Source organism: Micromys minutus (genome assembly GCF_963924665.1).
Source record: "Micromys minutus genome assembly, chromosome: 3".
Lineage (NCBI taxonomy): Eukaryota > Metazoa > Chordata > Mammalia > Rodentia > Muridae > Micromys > Micromys minutus.
This window is the reverse complement of record NC_137972.1, coordinates 86,364,166-86,381,045: the sequence shown is the minus strand read 5'-3', so window position 1 is coordinate 86,381,045 and position 16,880 is coordinate 86,364,166. Positions and strand designations below refer to the sequence as shown.

Below are 16,880 nucleotides of genomic sequence, written 5' to 3'. Positions count from 1 at the left end.
TCTGGTGAGCTATTGATCAGATCAGTCACCTGGGTGACACTGAAAACAAGACACGTCCTCGACCTCACCTCACACTACCAGTTCAGGATCTGTGTAAGTGGAATGGAGGTGACAGCAACAAGTCATTTTTATTGAGTTAATTTCTGTATTGAGTTGCTTACCTTTTGTTAGTAGATACATAGTATTTCCTGTTACTACTGTAATGAAATACCCAAAACAGGTCAGTATTATAAGAAATGATGTCACATTTGGAAGCTAAACTTCAAGACTGGAAATCTAGGTGGCTGTATTGGTTTCTGGCAAGGGCCTGACAGTAGTGTGGGAAAGGTTCACAAACCAGAGGGGAAGCCAAAAAGACTGGGCTTTGTTAATCCTTCCTGGATACACTGCAGTGAGGTAAGGGCCTTCCCCTAGGCCCCACCTCTTACAGGCTTTACACCACCTCCCATTACTCCCAGCCTGGACATTACACCTACAACACATCAGATTTGTGGCATACAGCCAAACATGTCCAAACCATTGCATGCTTTTGACATTTTGTTGAGGCCTGTCATTGTGTAGCATTTGGTAGACTTAGCAGAATGTATGACATCTTTCCTTCTACCTCTGAATGCCCTCATCTCTCCCAGTTATCAAGACAGCTGCAATGCTCCTGTCTACCACGTGCAGTGATGTCCTTCTTGGTGAAGGATCACTCATACATACTTTTGTAGTTGTGTGTGTGTGTGTGTGCGTGCGTGCGTTCTTGCGTGCGTGTGTGTGTGTGTGTGTGTGTGTGTGTGTGTGTGTGTGTGTGCGTGTGTGCGTGTGCGTGCATGTGGATACCCATGCCTGTGTGTATTCATGTGGAGGTCACAGAAAGAGGTAGGGTGTCCTGCTCCTGCTCCATCACTTTCTTCCACCCTGTGCCTTGGAGCTAGGCTGGCAACCAACAATCCCCAGAGAGCCTCCTGCTTGTAGCCACCTCACAATTGTTGGGGGACAGAGGGGTATAACAGGCAGAAATGAGCATGCCCAGTCTTTTAGGCGCATACTCCGGATTCAAACCCAGACCCTCATGCAAACAAAAAGCGCTCCTACCCCAGAGCCATTTCTCCAGCCCCAAGTGGTTGTCTTCATCATTCAGTAAGCATTACTTTGTTCAAGACGTCAGCCTGACACTGCAGCTTCCCAATAGTGTAAAGTCCTTAGAACGATTTAACTTCAGTCTCCTTCCACTCATTCCCATGACATATTGCTTAATATTTTATCAGTCTTTTTTTTCAGTTGCAAAAATTAGACATCATTATTAGTTTTCTGAAGTTATCAATATTGATTATATTTACCCAAGATTGCTAATTTTTATTGGAATTTCTTTCATTTTAAAATTTCCTTCTGAGTCTTTTTTATGAGATATATATTCTAGAATTCATTTGGTGGTAAACTCAATTTTTACTAGAAAATACTAGTTTTGTCCTATTTCATGAGTCATTCAGCAGTGTATGTGTGTGTGTGTGTGTTTGTGTTGGCACATATGTGGAGGTCAGAGGGCCACTCTGGAAGTCATTCAGTCTTTCCATCTGTAGGAAGATTTCAGCTTCAAACTCAGATCCACATGCGTCTTGGGCGACAGGCCCCTTTACCTGTTTAGCATCCCACTAGCCCCTTATTTAGATATTTGTAATGGCAGAACATCTCACCTAACATGCTTCCAAGATACAAGTCTTCAGTGATTCTTGTTTGTTTTAAGTGGTCCTGGAATTCGAATTTGAGGCCTCGTGCATGCCAGGCAAGACCCTGCTGCTGAGCTGTTGTCCCAGCCTGCTTGAGTGTCTGTAACAGATACTTGCACTGTTCTTCCTCTAATCGGAATCTGGGATTTGGTAACTTGGTCCTTTATCCTTTCCTAGCTTTGGTGCTACTTAAGTTTTATCCTCATTATTGGTTGACACTATGATCTGGCAGTTAAGCATTTGAAAGTGTTGTTGAGGGGCTGGAGAGATGGCTGAGCAGTGAAAAACACGTTTGCTCTTCCAGAGGACCTGAATTCGATTCCCAACATCCATACCAGATGACACACAACCACCTGTAACTCCAGTTTCAGGGGATCTGGAGGCAAAATACACTCACACGAACATATCCATCCCTTGCCACATACATAAAAATAAATTTCAAAAGCAAGATTCATAATTGCAGAGTTATAATGGGTTGTTTGGATAAAAAACTTTTCTTAAAGTGTTGTTGATAAGGCTTAATTCTATTTTGAATTTCAGAATTTAAAATAAGTCTTTGAGCTTGTTCATGCTGGTTTGTTTCGTCATCCACAGACTGCATCCAACCATTATCTAACTGAATTTTTTTTAAGTTACCATGATCATCTCTCTCTCTCTCTCTCTCTCTCTCTCTCTCTCTCTGAAGATCATGTGATCTTCGAAACTTTGATCTTTAATTACCTAGTTTCAAGACTCAAAGAGCCATTATGATCAACTCTAGAAAAGAGAGGCTGTGAAAGAGGCATGGCATGGGGCAGAAAGTCCTCAGGGATGGAGGCAGTTTGGAGATGTGTTCTTTTCAGAAGTCTGTTTCCTGTGCACCTCCCCTCTGTTGTCTGGGACTGTTTCTTTAGAACCTTGCCCCTGTCCCCCAGTCCTGCCAGCTATACTACTGACACAGTCTGATGGCATCATCACACAGAGTCACCTAGGCTGCTTGGGGTACTTCTTAGCATTTCCAGTGTCACACCTTCATCAAAAACAACCTTTATTAGCCTTCTGTGGCTTTTAAAATCTAAACCAAAATAAAGTAGTATCTCTCTGCTGACACTGTAGAACACTGATGATAACCCAGAGGAAACCTGTGAAAGATAGTTCTAGCCAAATTAATTAGGAGATCAAATAAACTTTGCATTAAAAAAGGAAAGCAGTGCATGTATGTGTATAAAAAGGCTGATTTAAAAATTGACATGGAAAGCTAAACACTTAATGTAAAGAATTCTGAAAACATTAGAGGAATCGAAGCAAGGGTGTATGACATTAGTAAGGGTCACCACAAAACAAAGGATCCATATAGTGTGGAGTTTGGAAGCAATAACGTGGAGGAGGAATGTCTTTTTAATAAGCAGAGTTGGGGCAGTTTGATGTTGGCCTGAAAAACAAACATTCCTCAACCTAAGCAGCTTCTTCAACAAAAGTGAACTCAAATGTGTCATATGATAAATCTAAGTAGAGCTTCAAACTCAGACCCAGGTGCAGCAGTTAAATGCAGGAGACCTTTGGACAGGGCGTAAACAATGACGTCAGAAGCACAGTCCCCTGAAGAACATGAGACAAACTGGGCATATGTGAAAGGTGTGCTGCTCCTTAGCTTGCTGGAGCTGCTGTAACCAAGTAGCACAGGCCTGGCGGGTGGCGCCCTCTGCTAGAATGCTGGCTGGGTTGGGTCCCGACCTTGCAGAGAGCTGGCTGCCTTCTTACTGTGCTTTCATGGGCCTTAGACCTTAGTGTCTCTTTCTCTTTCTGAAAAGTTTGTCAATTATATTGAATTAGAACTGACCTATACAGTCTCATTTAACCCTAGTTAGGTGTTTAAACTACTTGTCTCCAGATGTTATTGTTTGTTTGTTTATTATATGTGAGTACACTGTAGCTGTCTTCAGTCACACCAGAGGAGGGCATCAGATCTCATTACAGATGGTTGTAGCCACCATGTGGTTGCTGGGAATTGAACTCAGGACCTCTGGAAGAGCAGTCAGTGCTCCTAACCACTGAGCCATCTCTCCAGCCCCAAATGTCATTTTCTAAGGAACTGAGTGAGGACTTCAGTATATGCATGGGAGTGGGTGGGAGTGCAGAAGTTAGTCCAAACGTTCTGCTCACATGAATGACAAGCCGTATCTAGACTATGTAGGGAATAATCGGGTATAGGTAAGAAAGTTGCTCAGTTTGGGCAAAGGACTAGAAGACAGACACTTCACCAGAGGGTGGCAGATGAGGATTTGAATAGGCATTTGGTGTCACAGGAAGTTATGGGAATGCAAACGGAAGGCTCTGTGAGACGTGACTGCCGTCTATGATAGTGACCAATGCAAAGGACGGCGTGTGAACCCTGGGAGTGAGCAGTGGTCCCATCGCCCTAGAAGCAGTGCGTCAGTTTCTAGAAAGCTGGGCATGTACTTTCCATCAGCTGGCTTCGTTTCCTGCCTCAGTCTTTGTGGAATCTGAGCACAGTGTTTGTAGGGACTGTTTATATTTGCCAAAAATTGGAAACAGCCCCGACAGCCTTCAGACTTTGGGTGCTGCATATCTGAGGCCCTGAGTTCAGTCCTCAGGCCTGACTGGAAATGGGTAAACAGACAGAATCTGAACTCCTGCAGAAAGAATGTACTGCTGATGTATGCAGCAGCTCAGTCTGAGGGGCAGCTCGAGAGACTATGTCCTGAGTGATTTATATGACTTTCCAAAAGCAGGCCTGTAGTGGCACAGGGGGGTGACTTCTAGTGGGTTTGTGGCGGGGAGCTTTGCTGTGGCCTGATGTCGTGGTGGTGTTTGTGTATATTTAAAGCTGTCTACCACAATCCATGTTAGTGTCAGATTTAAACAACTTAAAACCCCTAGTCTTAAGTATTTATTGCATATATATGCATAATTAGAACGTTCAGTTTCTCACTTTATTAGCTTATAATTGGACATAGGTACACGGAGCACACAGTCCCTATATTAGACAGTGAAGATGCAGCATCAGTGCTGTGGGCAGCGGACTGGATGATCTCTGTCCCAGCTATTCATTACTTCTGCCATTGTATTGAGAAAGCAGCCATTGACAGTGTTCAGTAAATGAGCATGCCCGTATACTAATAAAACTTTATTAATAAAAACCAGCATGCTTTCTTATCCTTAAAGAATCTGACTGTCCTGACTCATTTGTTCATGCTAATTCAAGGTTTTCAAGTACAATAACCTTAAAATATATCATCAAAATTAAACAAATTTATTCTAAAAATATGGAAGCACACTGTTAGCAGCAGTGATAGGCCGTCAACATGCAGGAAGAGTGTCCTGAGCAAGCGGGACGGGGCGGGGGGGTGTTTGCCACCTTGTGATACCCCTGTGAACTGGTTTCCTTTGTGGTGGGCAAGTACCTGGTACAATTAGGAAAACAAACAGTACTCATTCAGGAGTGAGTGTGGATTATCCATTCCCTTCTGCAAGGGCATGTGTGGGTCACACCCAGTGGTTACCCTCCCCCAGTGCTAAGAATAGCTTGGTGTTTGTTTTGTTTTCCCCGTGGGCCTCTAAAACTTACTTTTCCCCGTGCCCTTTCCCCTCATCTCTTTTCTATGTTAGACTCTTCCTGTCTTTCAAACCGTAGGTTTCATCAGGAAGCTGTCAGACCTAGAAGCTCAAATGGACCCTGTGGCCACATCCTTAGACCTGGCTGTGCATCAGAAGTAGCTTGGTGTTAGGGACAGGTTCCCGGGTCCCACTTGGAATCCTTGATTCAGGGCAAATGCCAATGCTCTTGTTTGTTTTCTATTTAAGGATACTGTTTTATATACCCTGTCGGCTGGATTACTATTTAGAAGCTGTTTAGAATACATTTGTTATAAACGTTGTTTTAGAAATAGTTTCTTCTATCTTGTTTCTGTATAATAGAGGGGTCAGGAAAAGGGTGCAGTGGCTAATGCTTGCTCAGCTCCATCCCAAGGCTTACCGTATTCTTTGCTGCAATTTCACACCCCATTTTCATGTCTACAATGAACATCCTCTTCTACAGAATAAGTGTTGAAAGCTCTAGGTACTCAGCACCCAGCAAGGGTCAGTTTTATACCTAAGATGGTTGTCTTTGACTCTAACTGTGGTACCTGGCATGCCCCTGGGTCCATGGTGGTTCTTCTTGATTGGGCTGCTTACTTATCTGTATTCCAACATGTAGAGGATGTTCCTCATCCTTGAGTGTGCTCAGCAGTGTGAAGTCAGCTCAGGAAAACAACTTTTCCACACTAGTCTAATCTGAAAGCCTCCCATGGCTCATTCAAACAAAATCTCAAGATCTGAAATCAAGAATTTTCAAGAGTGTTTATTAACAGAAATTATTTCTAAATCTGCAGGATTGACATCAGGCCCTCTCTAGTTTGGGAAAAATTACCTAGAGCCTGTGAAAGTGTGGGGGGCTAGGAAGTGCTTCAGTAAAAATAAGTTAAGGGGACAGAGTTGGTTAACCTAGGCCTAGCTCTTAAGGTTAGGACCTAGGGCTATGAGGTCTGGGATCTAGGCAGATGGGTGGGAGCTCGGGTAGACGTGTGGCTAGTACTGAAGAACCACTGCTTGTTTGCTTTGGGCAGAGCATAAAGTAAAACTTTGGGAGTGACTAGAAAGATAGGTGGGGGCCAGATAATAAAGGGCTTTGTTGAAGTTAAAAATACTGTATTTCACAACTCCATATTCACATGCACAAGGGTGAAACTGGAAACTCCCTATGGTGCAGCGCGTACAGAAGGTTACTAAAAGTGGATCATTGACCTTAATATAAGGGTGGGAAGTAAAGACTGTTAGCAAAAAGATCTGTCATGCTAACTGTCAAGAAACAGAGGGACAAAACAAGCCACATTGGACTTCATCAAAACAAATGCATTAATGCATCAAGGAAATGAAGACAGGCACTTAGGTGATGACGAGGAGGGAAGTGAAAATAGCTCCTAATGTGAGCTTAAGGTGTAAACGACTGATGGCACTTTAAATGGATATGCTAGGTGTGGGGGTGCGTACCTATAATCCCGGTACACAGGCAAGTGGGCATCCCCACAGAGAGCAAAGGAGAAAACACAAAGTAACAGATTTTCAGGAGTGTGGGGAAACTGGAGTGTTATGTGTTAGTTGAAATAATACAAGACACTAGGGCTGCTTTGGAAAACAATTTGGCAGCTTTTCAAAGTGATGGACCTGGAACATTATACATGATTTCTGATAAGGAAAGGCTCAGATGGAAGTTTCCTGACTTCCTTTGGACCCCTGTCTCACCCTTACAGAGTGAAATGCCTCAGTATTTCCAAGTAAGATGTTCTGACTGAGTAGCATTTCAAAAAGCAAAAGTAGCTCTTCAGCTGCCTGGCTTAGCCACTGGAGAGAACACTGTAAGTTAATTATTCACCCCAAAGAAACTGGAGTTTGGAACTGTTACCTTGTAGCAAGCTTTTGACAGACCTTCTGAATTATATTAATAAGTCAGAGACCCTCTGAAAGCATAGTGAATAGTGACTTATGTTGCCTGCTCACTAGGAGTTTACTGCCATGTTTTCTCAGCTCAGTATAGCTAATGAGAACTCAGAGTAAATCAGCTTTTAGCCAAGTATTTTTAGTGCAGCAGCCATTTTGAAAAGACATTCATGACTTTGCCAGTAAAGAGTGTGCCCTCCTGTGGCCTCTGGGAGCAAATTTTCAGCTCTGGTCAATCAGCTTCATTCTGTGACTTTACACTGTCTGAGGTTCCATGGTAGAGCCAACATACTCTAAACTTCTTTTCAATTAACAAGTGAGCCTTTTAACAGGTCTGGTTTTAAGATGCACTGAGTCAGGGAGTAGCATCTTCCCTGTGTAGCCCCCAGGTACAACCTGTCCTTCACTGTTCATGGGCCATTTGCAGCTCTCTCTCTCTCTCTCTCTCTCTCTCTCTCTCTCTCTCTCTCTCTCTCTCTCTCTCTCTCTCTCTCTCTCTCTCTTTCTCTCTCTCAAGACTTATGTAATTTTATTTATATGAGTACACTGTTGCTGTCTTCAGATATACCTGCAGAGGTCATCAGATCCCATTACAAATGGCCGTGAGCCACCATGTGGTTGCTGGGCATTGAACTCAGGACCTGTGGAAGAGCAGTCAGTGCTACTAACTGCTGAGCCGTCTCTCCAGCCTAGGTTTTTTTTTTTTTTAAAGGCAGAGTCTCACTTTGTAACCTTAACTTAACTGGAACTAACTTTGTAGTTCAGGCTAGCCTTGAACTTGTGCCAACACACCTGCCCCTCCTTCTCATCAAGTGCTAGGATTAAAGGTCTGTGCCACCACATTGACTCTAAAGAAATAGTGTGTGGCATATGTATATGTGTGTTTGTGCATGTGTGGACGTATACAGGTGCACATACACTTGTGTATGTTTGTGTTTGTTGAGGTCAGAAGTTGGCATCAGTGTCAAGCATCACTTGCCACTATATCTTCTGAAGCAGAGGTCATCCTGGGATTACAGTCATGCATAGCTGTACTCAGTGTCTGTGCTCTGCTTCTCTGTGGGTGCCAAGGACTTAAACTCTGGCCTTATTGCTTGTTCAGCAAGCACATTATCAAGGGAACCATCCTTCCAGCTCCTGGAGAATCTTAATTTTGTATTTTTAGTGATAGCTCAACTTTTCTTCTACTGTCTTGTGTACTTGGCTAGTTTGTTTATATGTATGTTGGTGGAGGGATGAGTGTTGGTCTGTGTATGCTGCATATTCATGCTTTGTGTATGGGGACACAGGTGTGTGCTGGTGCATGTGGACATGTATGCAGATGTGTTCAGAGACCCAAATTTGATGGCTGGAGGCATCTTCGCTCGCTCTCATCTTATACATTGAGGCAGGGTCCCTAACTGAATCCAGAGCTTGCCATTCCTAGTCTGTCTAGCCAGCCTGCTCCAGGGATTCCCTGCCTGGGCCTGAGAGAGCTGGGGTGAGTGCGGAAAGCTGAACTCCATTCTGATCCTCACCTTTGCATAGCAAGCGTTTTACCCATGAGCTTCTCTCCATTCCTTCTACTGGTACTTTTAATGCCCTGGTACTCTTAGAAGAGTTCCTTTGTTAACAGTGTCATTGGCTCATGTCAGATATTTTACAATCTATTAATAAGGGAGTATTACAGCTAAATCTAATCCTGGACATATGATAAGATCTTCCTATAATTGTGGAATTGCATGTGTTTTTCCCTTTAGACTGATGTAAAATTAATTAAATGTAAATACCTAAAATACCTTGAAAATTCTGATCTAGTTTTGTAGCATCTTAAATTGTTAAAGTTACTGTCATTTTTTAAAATCCAAATTCATAGATACTTTCTACTTAAACAGTTGTAAACACTCAGAATCTAATATCTGATTGATTTTTGAGGCAGGAGGCAGGGTTGTGTTAGTTCAAGATGGTCTTCAATTTTTAACAGTCCTCCGACTCTTCCTGAGTGCTGGGACTAGTAGATATGCCCATCCTATGAATTGGCAGGCTTTTGTCTGTCTGCCCGTCCCTTCCTTCCTTTTTTAGACTCAAGATGTCATATAGCCCAGGGTGTCCTTCAACTTCTGTAGTAACTGAAGATTGCCTTGAAGTTCTGATTCTCTCCTGTCTTCACCAGTGGATTATGGTACTGTGGTTAAAGATGTACACCACCATACCTGGTTTAACCAAATTGGGAATAGAACTCAGGGCTTCAGGCTGCCATACAAGTGTTCTACCAACTGGGCCACATCCCCAACTCCATGAATTGATTTTTCATGAGTGGCTTGTTTTGGATTCATTGATTTTATTGGCAACGTGTGGGTTTGAAGGGACATAAGGGGGCTGCTTTCATAATTAGACTCTAAGACATCAGCACCAATCCACTGTAGTTTTTGCAGCCTTTCGCACGAAGAGCTCTGTAGTAAAATGCTTGGAGGAGTCACTGTGAAGCCTGGAGGAGACATCCTGGCTTTGAGTCCCAGTGCTCCACGCAGCCAGTTATCTGGCCAAGCAGGTGTTTTCACTTTCATTTTCCTGTACGCAACATGGGAACAGTGCTGGTGTTTACCTTACAAGCGCTGTAAGAATGAGGTGAGTATCAAGACACTTAGAACAGTGCCCAGTTAGTATGGCAGGAAGTTTACACTTGGACTAGTGCTGGAATTCATTATGAAGGACATAATGGTTGTAAATTTAATTATAATGTAAATTACTTTAAAAAATGTTTCTGTATGATTGACAATAAACTAAAATGCCTTTTTATACAGCTTTTTTTTTTTCATGATCTTTCCTCTTCTTCTTTTAGGCCCGGAATGTCAACACTGGAGAATTAGCAGCAATTAAAGTGATAAAATTGGAGCCAGGTAAATTATTTAAAATTTGATATTTTTTTAATTGCTAGAAACAATTGGATAATAAATATCATTGGATATCACAGAGTAACTTTTTATAGTTCAGTTTTTTAAAAAATGTCTTTGTAGTTTAGATTGGTCTTAAACTATTGATCTTCATACACAGCATCCAGAGTCCTGAGATTGTAGACATGCCTGGCTAATGCTTATTTTAGTGATGTTTGGTTACCGTTCGCTATTTCCTCAGTGTTTTGTGGGAGAGCGGTGGCCATCTCTTCTTTCTTCTTCCTCTCTGAGCCCAGCATACGCTTCACTCAGGTTTTCCTACACACGATAGGTAACTCCTGAGGGCATGTGACATCAGAACTCCTCAGACTAATCGTGACAAGATCATACTAGCTTACTCATTTGCAGATGACATTGCTCTGTTGGGAGAGGCAAGTGTGGTCCAGTGGGGAAGACTGGCCTAACACTGGAGAAGCTGCAGTCTGGCTCTTTGTGTCCTGTCCTCTTGCTCTGTATCCTGGCCAGCTCTTAGCACCTATGTGTCATTAATATCTAAATAGTCCCTTCTGACTATTGTCTGCTCTACTCTCTTCTCCTTTGTTCTCCTAAAACCTACATCTCCCTGAGCTTTTCCCCAGCCCACTGTTCTCCTACCCTCCCTCAGAACCACCTTCTTTTGCTTTTTCCTTGCTACAGTAAGCAAGCAATTGTGCCAATGTGGCTGCAGCCCCCAACACTCTAGGTTTTAGCTTCAGAGGGAACAGAAATCTATTCAGAGAATTTTTCTTAAAGGATGGGTCAGCTTTTCTCTGAATGACCAATAATATTCCAGATGCTTGAGGTTGAAATATAAAGTTGCGTTCTGAGCTGCAAAACCAGGCTGCCTTCTGTTAGACTTGGCCTACCCTTGACTTAGCTCACTGGTAAATTTCTTAGAAGTACCATTAAGATGACACTTGGGGGATGTGTTGCTTGCTTTTGTAAACCACAGGAAAATACCATGAGCACAGAGCACAGTTTCAGTTTAGTGCCGTTACCAATTCCCTCTATTGTAATTACCTTCCTGTTCACCAATAGGAAGACTTCGTTTCCTCTACTGCTCGGTTTGTAAGACAGATGTTTGCGGTTGGTGACATCTGGGCACAATTGAGGATCCGGCACTTTCACTAGGCCTTCCATTTTTAATCAGTGAGCAGAAGTTACTTGATGATTTGGCCAGAAGTCCAAAGTCACCAGGACTTGATGTCATTCTCCCACACAGGTTGCATGTTTTCAGAAAACTTCTACAACTCTGAGGGAATGAGCCTGCTAAAGTTCTACCCTCTTTCTTTTTTCTTTTAAAGATTTATTTATTTATTTTATGTATGAGAACATGGTAACTATCTTCAGACACACCAGAGGAGAGCTTCGGATCCCATTACAGATGGTTTTGAGCCACCATGTGGTTGCTGGGAATTGAACTGAGGACCTTGGGAAGAGCAGTCAGTGCTCTAACCACTGAGCCACCTCTCCAGCCCATACCCTCACTCTTTATTTCCAGATTTAATGAAAACATATTTTCTTGGTCTGGAGAGATGCTCACTTGGTCCCGTTACCTAGATTTTAAGGGTCTCTGTTTTCTCATCTCTAAAGAGGGATAGTAATAATAGCTTCATTTTCAGACTTGTTATGGGAGTTAAGCAATGACAGCGTGTAAAGTACATGGCATTCTGCACTGAGTACTTACATAGGAGAGGTGCTGTTGTCCATAGTGCTGAAGTAAGTTCCTAACTGTCCTAGAACTTACCATGTAGACCAGTCTGACCTTGAACTCAGAGATCTGCCTCCAAAGAGCCAGGGCTGAAGACTTGTACCATTGTGTCTGACTCTCTTTCTTTAGAGTCACTACAGAAGTGCTGTGTGATTCAGCAGTCATGTTGCTGTGTCTTGGCACACAAGCAGCACTATTCATAATACCCCAATACTGGGGTCGTCGTGCAAACACATAAAGAGCCTGCAGAATGCAGAGACAGGAGGGTCCCTGGGGCTGCCTGGTCCTCAGCCCTGTCTCTAGGGAATAACAACCAGGAAAAGCAGCATGTACACATCACATGTGAAATTTCTAAAGTGCTCAGAGACAGCTAACAGTATTGATAATAGTTTCTTACTAATAAAGTCCCCATATTGGAAATAGTTGATGTGTCTTAACCGTCATTTATGGCTATGTCTCTTTCTTTTTGTCTTTTTTTCTGCATTTTTTTTAAAAGAAGCCAGATAATTTTTCATCAGGATGAACTGTGCTGGTTGCCCCTCTGTGTCAAACACTGTTTTGTGAATTCTTAGCCTTGAAAACTGAAGACTCTGGCTTTGCTTGGTATAGGGAAAAAGTCTGTCTTCATGGGCAGTATAGAACCCACACCTCTTCAGAATTCTGGTGGTCAGTCTCCTTTGTAAAAATAAAACTTAACTCTGCAACAGTCAAATACAATCTGATAAAGACTTTAAGAATCTGTACTTTGATTTGGTTATTACCTTTTTCTCCTTTTCTAATAGCTGGTAGCCATTTTGAAACTGAAGCTAAGTGAAAACTTGAGATACTTGGGCAAAATTGTTTACATGTGAGGTTAGTTGGAAGTGTCTCACTGTGACTTCTAATATTATTCACATGACTTCAATTTATAGTTCCTCTTCTCAAGTGGTGGGGGTGTTTTATTTATTTATTTATTTTTGCTTAACTACATAAGTTTATCCTTTTTTAGACTTAAATTGGAAAACCAATTTTGATCATTGTAAAATAGGAAAATAGAATTAAAGCAGAGGTAGAAATTAAAGTCATTCATCAGTCTGAGTTGTAGAATCATTGTCAACTTTTTAATTTTCTCCAAATCTTTGATACTGAAATGGAAATACTCATACATACACATAAATTTTGTTTACAGTGAACTAAGCAGATTGTGAGGGGCAGGTCAACCCCCAGATAACAACTCAGACACAAAATATATTTACAAATACCTAGTCCATATAGCTAGGCTTCTAATAATTTAAAACAACCTGTGTATATTAATCCACATTCTGCCACATGGCTATTTACCTGTGTTCAGCTCAGGCACCAATGCTTCTGTGTCTTCTCATCTCTCCCACTTCTCTTCCTGCCTGTCTCTAATCCCAGAGTTCTATTCTACTCTTTCCTGTAAGCCATGGGTTTTAATGGACAGGCGATGCATCTGTACAACACATGGGTATTCTCACTACACGTCAGCTGCCTTTGTTAGCATACCACTGCACCAGAAAACAAGCATTTCGAAACATGGATGTGCCTCGTGTAATGGCACAGTTCTGAGAGCTCTGCAGTGGCCTTGCAGAGGTGGCTCACAAGATGGTCAGTAATGTGAGTAATCTCTGCTGCAAGCAACAGGCTGGGCAGGGGAAAGACAACATCACACTCAGGAACAGGCATCAGTTCTGTGAGAAAAGATGGTGATTTCTGGTATTTTCCCTATACATCTATTTTCTATTTCACTGTAGTTCTGGGAATCCAGCCAAGGAACTTGTTCATTGCTAAGCAAGAGCTCTGTCACTGGTCCTCAGCCAGGCTCCATTTCTGACTGTATTCTTAGGCTTGAATTGGGCCTGGCCTTGCCCATCACAGATACCAAAAATGTATATTTTATGGATACGATACAATATTGTATCATGAGTACTTTTCTATGTTGCCATTTTTAAACTGCCATCTTTTCTTTTTCTTTTTTTTAAAAAAAATATTTTATGTGTATGGATGCTTTACCCATATGTGTGTCTTTGGACTGCCTGAAATTGGAGTTATAAATGGTTGGTAGCAACATATGGGACCCTGGGTCCCCTAAAAGATCAGCAAGTGCTCTGTATTAATACAGAGCCATTTCTCTAGTCCTTTGACAAGCCATTTGGGGTTTTTGTTTCAATGTTTGCTTGTTTTTTTTGTGGGGTTTATTGTTTTTGTTGTTTTGTTTCAGGGAGGGTGTGTTTATTTTCGTGTCTGAGACAGGATTTTGATATGTAGAGCAGGCTGGCTTGGGACTCAGAACTCTGCCTGCTTGCGGCACCTGAATGCTGGCATTAAGGGCCTGGGCACACTCCTGCTGCATGACACTCAGCTCTGTCATCAATTTTGGAGCTGACTGATGGCCATCTTACTAGGGATACCATAATCAGAAAGGTTAGACTTAATATTTTTAGGACTTTTTTTCCTTTTTTAAAAAAATATTTTTTATTTGTTTGTTTGTTTATGAGTGCACTGTAGCTGTCTTCAGACATACCAGAAGAGGGCATTAGCTCCTGTCACAGATAGTTGTGAGCCACCGTGTTGTTCCTGAGAGTTGAACTCAGGACCTCTGGAAGAGCAGTCAGTGCTCTTAACCATTGAGCCATCTCTCCAGCCCCAAGATTTTTTTTTCTTAAGCCTTTGTGAAAAATAGTATATTTATTATTGAACAAAAGTTGTTCTCCTGTTGGTAATTGCCATTCCTTTGGGGCTAGTGGTCGGCTATCTTACTCCACCGTATATAACTTTCTAGGTCTGTATTCTGTGAAAAATTATTCATATCAATCATTTGATTAGTATCTATTCATTGTCTATCTAATGCCAGACACAGTAGCTAAGGCCTGACCCCTGAGAAGCTTAGATTTTAGTTAACACTAACACAGTAAATAGAGTGTATACATAAGGAAGCTAACTTCATGAGTCAAAATGAGATGTCATGGTTGAAAGTGGTTGAGGACTACTTTAGCCAGTGCTCAACACTGATGGCATTGGCTTGAGATTAGAATGACAACCGTCGTAGGACCCTCTTGGGGAAGATCATTCCAGGTAGTCACAAGCAAGGCCAGTGTTCTGAAGGAAGAAGGGTAGAAGACACCATGGCTCCATCGGTATGAACCAATTCCCACTGGGATGAAATGAGCTTCCAAATTAGGACTGGATCATAGATGTCCCGAGGACTGTGATAAAGAGGACCCTATAAAAGGCTTTTAGAGGGCTGTCTACCTGAGGAACAGGATCTTAGAATCAGTACCTGGGTTTGGCGGTGTATGTTTTACATATCTTAGCATGCCCGTGTTGGCTAAACAGTGGCTATGAATTTGCAGTTCCAGAAATCAGGCTAGTGTTCAATTTCAAGATCCTTAGAATATAACTAGTTCTGAAGGCAAGATATAGGATGATGATATCGCCCAGGAAGAAGATTTGGTAGAGGAGAAAGGACTTAAGTTGGAGCCTGAGGTTAAATTTTAATGTTAGAGGTCTACTAGAGAAGGAGAATTCAGCAGAGGAAGCTTGAGCATGAGCTACCAAAGTCATTCAGCTAGCACACAACATGAAGATTTTACCAAACCCCAGGAAAAAGTCTTAGAGGAAGGTAAGGATGAAAACCGGCATGATGCTAAGAGGTGTGTGCCTTGTAGTGAATACTGCAGGCTGAGCATTTGTTCAGGGTGGTTCAGTGGGAGAATGAGGGGAAATGAGTGAAGGTGGCAATAAAGTCTCCTCTCAAGGCCTCCTGTGAAAAGGGGCTGTTAAGACATGGACCATTAGCTAGAGAGCCTTGTAATTTATTGGTGGATTCTTCTAGGGTACACAATGCATCCCAAAGAGGTAAGAGAGTATGATGCTTGTGCGTCTAGGTTGGAGTAACTGAAGAAGAGGTGAGTTCTGGTCAAAGTGGAGCCGTTTCTTCTTGAACCCACGAGATGTAGTTATCAGCCCAGAATGAGAACTGCAGTATGTATTGGACGTTCAGTGACAGAGACAAACACGTAAACAGTATGAAGAATGGGAATTGGGTTTTTTTTTTTTTTTTGTTTCTCCCCCCACATACGTGTGTATATATGGATATCTGTATGAATTTCTATGAATATGTGTGTACACTATCTGACACTGATATGTGTCCAGTGGAAAATCAGACATGGAAGTAAATACATAAGTCTAGTATGTAGCTGTCGCTCACATACAAGTGTGGAGAACTTAGCTCTAAATGTCATTTTGTTGTGCTGTGTGCACTTGAGTGTGTATCTGTGTTAATAACCTTCCCACCCCCAATGCCCATGTGCATGTTTGCATTCACACCTATAATGGTCAGAGAGAGAAAGTTGTTTCCTCTATGAGTGTTCAGTGATAAAATGCCCCGTGAGCTGAGCACTGACAGGGACTGTCTGGTCTGAAGCACAAGACTGGGTGTGTTCAGGGTTTATGTGGTCAGTTCCTAAGGAGTTGGAGAGTTTGCTTGTCCTTTCTTTTCTCTGTATGTAGTTACTTGTTTCTTTATCACCATTTGCTTTAAATTGATGACAGTTTCTTTGGCTTTTGCATAAGATTGTCCTGTTTTTAGGGCTGAAAGTATTGAATTGCAAAGATCATCCCTTAGCCATTTTTGTTTGATAACAGCTGTTTTTGTTGTGTACGAGTGGATCAGAAGAACATGAAAGCAAGACACATGAATATATATTGCAGACTATAAAATGCCAAGAATTTAGAAATGCTACAAATACTGAGTATTGGATTAAGACTCTTCCTGGTTAGTTAGTGTTGAAGTTTTCGATAACAAAACGTGATATTGCCCCAAAAGCATTCACTGTCTTGTCGCACGTCATTGAGGAACGTTGTGTCTTTTCCCCATGTTAAGTCCATAGTCTCAGCATTAAAACCCTTTCACATTAAAAAGAGCGTGGTGCCACAGGCTTCACTAGACTATCGTTTCTCTGAGGACAGACTTGGTTTTCCACAAGATTCCTAGTGTCTCCTAGGCACTCAGTAAATCCTTGTAGATAAATCAAGTAAATGAGGAAGGTATAGGGATGAGTTAGT

At 42.1% G+C, this 16,880-nt stretch overlaps 1 protein-coding gene across 2 annotated transcripts in view; it reads left to right on the top strand.

Annotated features, from left to right (window-relative positions):
• The window catches only part of MAP4K3 (mitogen-activated protein kinase kinase kinase kinase 3), a 131,806-nt gene that overhangs the window by 33,855 nt on the left and 81,071 nt on the right, over window positions 1–16,880 (top strand). For both annotated transcript variants that reach the window (XM_080914393.1, XM_080914392.1), the window contains exon 2: window positions 10,012–10,069. In XM_080914393.1, coding sequence (XP_080770519.1) covers window positions 10,012–10,069 — 58 coding nt within the window. The remainder of the gene's footprint in view (window positions 1–10,011; window positions 10,070–16,880) is intronic.